The following is a 6,316-nucleotide window of genomic DNA, read 5'->3' as shown; positions in this document are numbered from 1 at the left end:
ACAGAGTGCAGAGTGGGGCGGGGGTGCCGGTGTGGTTTTGGGGTGCTGCAGGGCTGCTCTGGGGGTGCAGTGCAGGGGGGTCAGGGCTTGCCCACCCCAGGTGTATGGGGTGAAGATGTCATGCAGCTCTCTGTGGTACCCCCGAACACACAGGGGGACCCTGGGATGCCCCAGTGTTCTCCTGGTGCCGTGGTCTCACAGGTGGATGCTGGGGGTGATGCTTCCACATTCCCTGCCCTCCTGCTGTTGTTCCTTCAATCTGCCTTACACCACGTGTTTTGCCCAAAAAGCTCATTTTTGCTTAATTTGGGGCACGCCAGGGCAGTTTGAGCCCCAGCATCACTGTGCCCCAAGTTCATCCTGGGTTGTGTCCCATTGATGTGGATTCTCTTTGAGGTCTCAATTGAGGGACCAAAGCAGCATCCCAAGCATTGTTTGGGACAGCTGCTGATGCTCAGCATCAAAAAACCTAGCAAGGAGAAAGTCGTAGTTTGGTGGATTTTAGGCCTTTTTTTTCAAGGGAGGAGACTTTGAGGTTTTACTGCCCCTCTGGAACCAGCTCAGATCATGCTGATACATTATCCAGGTGCATCCAGACACCAACCCCCTGATTTTTTGGAGAAGGACTGTTGCTTTTCCAAATGATCATTCAGTTGTGCAATGGTGCTTGTCGCCACTGCCACTTCCTGAGATTTGCTGCTATCACCCCATTGCTTGTGCAAGGCCGGTCTTGCCTCGTGCTTTGTGACTTCTTCTTTTTCACAGATTTCCGAAAATATCCCAGGTTCCCGTAAGGCTCAAGTGGGGCAGGACGAGCCGTAAAATCCCCGGCCAAAACAGCGGCTTTTTTACGCAATCTGCTGAGTTTGTTAAGTTTAGTGAGCATCACTGGGCTTGCTGACATGGGATTGTGTTGGGTGGTTGGCTTTTAGCAGCTTCCTCCAAATATCTGTCCATCTGTCTAACATGAATCTGATTTTTTAATGGGATCGGGCATCCGATGCTGTTAATTCGAGTGTGGCGTGTAGGTGATACAGGCACCCTCCAGCTTCAGCCACAGCACAGAAGACATCACCAAACTGGTCTTAATGCCCTTTTCCTTTGTGTCTCCCTGTTCAGACTGAAGGATCTGGAAGTGCCCAAGCTGGGGGACTCTGATGTCCATGTCAAGATGTTGGCAGCCCCCATCAATCCTGCCGACATCAACATGATCCAAGGTAATGTGTCAGATTAGTGCCTGGCACATGAATTCTTGCAGGATGCTCCAAGTTGGAAGAGACCCATGAGGATCATCAAAGCCCAGCCCCTGTCTTGGAGGGTTTGGAGATGGCTCCTGGCGTGGGGCATGACGGGGTTTCCAGCTCACCTCCAGCTTCCCTACAGGGACCTACCCCCTCCTGTCACCGCTGCCGGCCGTGGGAGGGAACGAAGGTGTTGGGGAGGTGCTGGAGGTCGGGCGCCGTGTGACAGCTCTGAAGCCCGGGGACTGGGTCATCCCTGCGAACGCCGGGCTCGGTGAGTTCATCCCCAGCATCCTCGGCACCGCTGCGTCCTCACTCGTCCCCCACCTGCAAAGCATCTTCTCAGGGGATTTTTGGGATGTTGGAGCCCCTGGGAGCAGCCCAGGCTTGCCCAGAGAGCAAACCCGTGGTCATGCTCCTGTGTGAGCTGCTGTGGGGATTTGGGGGTCCCAGAGCAAAAGCGCAGCTCTGCAAAGCACCATCTTTGCAGGTGTGGGTAGAGCCGTGAGCCCCTCCACTTACAGCAGTTACACCTGATGGGATGGGACTCAAAACGGGGAACAAAGCTCCATTGGGGAATGCTGGGTGAGGGAAGCAGGAGCTGGAACCCATTTAGTGCTGTATGAGACCAATCATAAATATAATGAGACTGTTGGGATAATTGATGGAGTTATTTCTTACCTGTTTATATCTCGGTTTATTTTCACCACCTATTTTTATTTTTATTTTTATGTATTTTTTTTAAAGCAAGCTCAGTTCTTGCTCCCCAGCCCCAGTGAGTGAATAGGAATAGGAGCAGTGGCAATGCCATTGCTTATGCCAAACTTAAATGTAGCAATAATCTTCTTTTCTGTAGCCTAGACCCTTTATGAGGTGTCTGTGCCATTGTAAAGCATTGCAGCAATCTGTGTTTCTCTGGAAACAACCACATTTTTTCCCATCAGCTTAGAGCTTCCCTAAAGACCTGGGATAAAACATTTCACCCAGGCAAGGTCGTGGTGGCCTCTCACTGTAGTTTTCTCTTTAATAATGCTCTGCTGGGAAAGTGTGGGAATTTATTTCCCGACAAATGTCTCCCATGCTCCTCCAAAATGCCAATGGCCTGATATTTGCTGGTTCTGGTTTAGTGTCACAGCTTGTTCTTTGCCTATTTCTACTTAAAAGGCTTTTTGCTAAATGAGAGAAGGAAAATGATGGAGTTAAGAGCCAAATGGGATATTTTTAAGCATAAAAACCCTGTAAATAGATGATAGAGGGTTAAATTGTATATAAGGGTAGAGGGAGTAAAGCTGACTAAATTGGCTTGGAATATACGGGCTCATCTGTAGGACAGAGAGTATTTCCATTATCTCTGCACACACGTCCAGGGAGCCCCAGTCCCATTATCCCTCTGGGAAATGATCAAGTTTTGCTGGGTGATAAATGTTGGCAGGCAGCGAGGAATCCATTCCTTGCCTCTTGGAGTATTTTGATGTACCCATATGGGCACACATTCCATAATTCCCTCTCTGGGGTGCAGCTGGTTCCCGGTGTGGCGATGCTGCTGGCACTGAGGCTGCGGTGTGAACTGATGGTTTTCCTTTGCTTCCCCCCCTGCCGTGGCTGTGCCCGCGGTGCTGCCGTGCCCAGGAACGTGGCGGACGCGGGGGGTGTTCCCTGAGGAGATGCTGCTGAAGGTGCCCAGTGACATCCCGGTGCTCTGTGCTGCCACTCTGAGCGTCAACCCCTGCACGGCATTCCGTATGCTGGCTGACTTCGAGAGCCTGGCGCCCGGTACGGCCCTGCCATGAGAGAGCAATTCCACTTGGGTCTCCTGGCTGCCTCTGCAGTGGGAAACTGGGTTTCTTCACCTCTAGGGGACTCCGTCATCCAGAACGCTGCCAACAGCGGTGTAGGCCAGGCCGTCATCCAGATCGCCAGGGCCTCCGGCATCAAGACCATCAACGTGGTGAGGGACAGGTGGGTCCCCTGGGGAGGAGCAAGTTTGGGAGCTGGATCTGCTCATCCTGCTCATGCAACCCAGGATTTTCTCCTGTTTGCTCCTCCAAGTTGTCCTCCAGCCTCTGCCCTGTTGTGCCCACATGACACCGGAGCAGGAGGAAGGAGAAGGTGACTCTGCTTCCTGGCTCATCAGGTCCTCTTTTTTTTCCCTCCCCAGACCTGATCTCCCAAAGCTGGTGGAGAGGCTGATGGCCCTGGGCGCTGATCACGTTGTCACGGAGGAGATGCTGAGAAAGCCAGAGATGAAAGATATATTTAAGGTACCTTAGTGCTGATCCCACTGGAGAGATGGTCCAGGGCTGTTGCTGCTGTTCAGCACTGGGGGAAAGTGCAGGGATGGTGGGAAGGACAAATTTTTCTCTAGATCAGGATTTAGCCCCAGGAGTGGAGGGATTTTGCTGCTGCCACAAGGGCAGGATCACAGATTTTAGGTCCGATCAGATGGGGCTTGGAGCAGCCTGGTCTAGCTGGAGGTGTCTCCCTGCACATGGCAGGGATTGGAATGAGTCCCTTCCAACCCCAGCTGTTCCTTGGTTCTGATAGATTTTAGCTCTACTACTCTCAGCATCTCTCAGGTAAATGTTGAGGTTAATGCAGATGCTTTGTCAAGAACCACGGTCCCATCCCCTAAAGGAGCCATAAAATTTGGGAACTTTTGTTATAAACCCTTGCAGAGCACCCCGAGGCCCCGGCTCGCCCTGAACTGTGTCGGAGGCAAAAGCACCACGGAGATGCTGCGGCACCTGCAGTAAGTTTGGCTGGGTGGTGGCTTGGGCACAAGCTTGGGGACAGAAACTGGCAAGAGAGGGTCCTGCTCGAGAGTCTGTTGAACTTTTAGAGAGGAAAGATGAGTGGAAAAGTGGTTTTGGATAACAACAGTGATTTGAAGTCACCATGCCGGTGGCTGGGGGCAGCTGGGGTCCAGTTGTGAAGCTCCCCAGGTCCTGTAACTGGTGTGGCTGTGTAGCTGGTGTAACTGGTGTGGCTGAGCAGCAAATTCAGCTAATGGTGCATGGAAGTAAGAGGAGAGCCTGGAAAGTGGGATCTGAGGGGTAACTGGGGAGCCCCAGGGGAGTTCTGGATGGCAGAGGGGGAGGTAGCAAGGTCAGAGCTGTACTTCTGGGACCACATAACCCAATACCTCTTTCCTACTCCAGACCCAAGGGGACCATGGTCACCTATGGGGGGATGGCAAAGCAGCCTGTGATGGTGCCTGTGGTGAGTACTGGCGATGCCCCTCCTTTGTCCCCTGTGCTCCACTGCATGTCCCATCCCCTCGGTGCTGTGGGCACCTGGCTCTCCCCAGCTGCAGATTGAGACCCTCCAGCCTTTCTTATTTGCCTGATGGAGTCCATTACAGGACAGGCTGCGTCCCACTGCTGGGCTCTTGGCTTTTTATATGGAGGGTTTGGGCTGCTGGAGGATTCCAGTGGGGAAATGGCCCCACAGGCGCTGAGCATCAAACCTGCCCTGACTCCACACCTCAGAGTCGCCTCCGTCACTTTTCGCCAATGTCACACTGGGAGGGGACACATGCATGTCACTGGATGTGTGAGGGGACATGGGAATCACTGGGCACACAAGGGGACACCAGTGTCACTTGCACAAGGGGACACAGGAGTGTCACTGGGTACCAGGAGGACACACAGGTGTCATTTGCACAAGAGGACACACGGGTGTCACTGGGTGCACATTCCCTCTCCACAGAGCGCTTTCATCTTCCGGGACGTGCGGCTCCGCGGGTTCTGGATGACACAGTGGCGGAAGGACCACATGCAGGGTGAGTTGGGGGGGCTGAGGGACCCGAGCCAGGGGGGCTGCGGGACCTGAGCCAGAGGGCCTGAGGGTCTGTCCTCATGCAGGGGGTGGGAACGGGGCCAAACTTCACCCAGCACCATCCTCGCTCCCACTCACAGAGCCATCTCTGCTTGTCCCAAGGTGCTGAGACACCGGTGCTGGGCTCAGGCAGGGACCATACCTGGGGCTCTTTCCTCATCCCACGTGCCTGAGCTGGGGGCATGTCACACCCAGGGACCCTGCATGGCTTCAGGCAGGTGTTTCCAGGGGTGGTGGATGCACTGCACCGCACCGCACAGTGAGTGCTCCTTCCTTCCCATGCAGACCAGGGGAGTGTGGCCACAATGATGGATGCCCTGTGCCAGCTCATCCGCAGGGGCCAGCTCGCGGCACCAGCCTGCGCCGAGGTCCCGCTCCAGGACTACAGGGCAGCGCTGGAGGCCTCCATGAAGCCCTTTGTGTCCTCCAAGCAGATCCTCCTCCTCTGACCTGCAGCTCCTGGAGCCCTGTCCTGCTCTGCCTGCTTGTCCGCAGAATTGAGGGGGGAAAAAACCCTCCAGATTGATTGAATTTCTTTTTTCTTTTGTTTTTCGCATTTTGGGTGCCCACTGAAAGCTTTAAAAGCCTCTGCAGCTTTGTGTGGAAGTGCTGCTGGAGGGAGGCTGCATCTCGCTGTGGCTGGGGGGAGTTTGGGAGCCCAAATGACAGCTCACTCAGCTCAGAGTGTGAAAAGAGCAGCAGTTCCCCCTCACATGTGCTTTTGGGGCTGGCAGGACTGTAGTTATCCCAGCTGGAATGTGGGATGGGCAGGGAAGCCCAAGTCATCTCCCTGCAGCCTCGCTGCCCCCAGGCCTGCTCCGAGCAGGGGGAGAAGGGGCACAGACTGCCCCAAATGATGGGGGGGTGCTGTGGCTGGAGCAGCCCTGGGTGCTGCTGCAGCTCCTGGAGGAGCCCTGGGTCACCCCCGGCTGGGTTTTGCCAAGGGCACTGCAAGGGCCGGAGCCTTTGGCCGTCCGGGCTGGAGCCAGACCCTCAGTGTCCCTGAAGGCCCTCCCGCCCGGTGTGGCACAGTGACTGTGACACTGCAGAGCAATGTGAAAAGATTTATTATTGAGAACAACCAACAGTGTGTTCTTGCTTCCTCCTGTGTGGTTTTCTACCTCTATGACCCCACAGCTCCCTATGGTCCCTGCTCTTCCCAGTCCAGCTCCGGCCGCGGTCTGGCAGCGTTGGCCATGCAGGTGCAGGTGGGGCAGTGGCCGTGGCCGGGCACTGGC

The 6,316-nt window shown here is 54.8% G+C and overlaps 1 protein-coding gene across 2 annotated transcripts; it reads left to right on the top strand.

The window, feature by feature from the left end:
* Nucleotides 1-73: 73 nt before the first annotated feature.
* Nucleotides 74-6,180, top strand: MECR (mitochondrial trans-2-enoyl-CoA reductase). 2 transcript variants are annotated; one of them, XM_017739950.1, is made up of 9 exons: nt 74-1,217; nt 1,384-1,515; nt 2,871-3,014; nt 3,098-3,200; nt 3,400-3,502; nt 3,917-3,990; nt 4,400-4,460; nt 4,950-5,022; nt 5,181-5,321. In XM_017739950.1, exons 1-9 carry the CDS (start codon nt 1,001-1,003, stop codon nt 5,249-5,251), a joined length of 978 nt encoding a protein of 325 aa, XP_017595439.1. In that variant the 5' UTR covers nt 74-1,000; the 3' UTR covers nt 5,252-5,321. The 2 variants fall into 2 exon arrangements, with proteins under 2 accessions (XP_017595439.1, XP_008636301.2); XM_008638079.2 differs by lacking the exon at nt 5,181-5,321 and adding an exon at nt 5,364-6,180 and having other exon boundaries at nt 78-1,217.
* Nucleotides 6,181-6,316: the final 136 nt, after the last annotated feature.

This window comes from Corvus brachyrhynchos, unplaced genomic scaffold, assembly GCF_000691975.1.
Source record: "Corvus brachyrhynchos isolate BGI_N302 unplaced genomic scaffold, ASM69197v1 scaffold257, whole genome shotgun sequence".
Lineage (NCBI taxonomy): Eukaryota > Metazoa > Chordata > Aves > Passeriformes > Corvidae > Corvus > Corvus brachyrhynchos.
The sequence above is the reverse complement of the archived record's forward strand: the minus strand, read 5'-3'. Positions and strand labels throughout refer to the sequence as shown.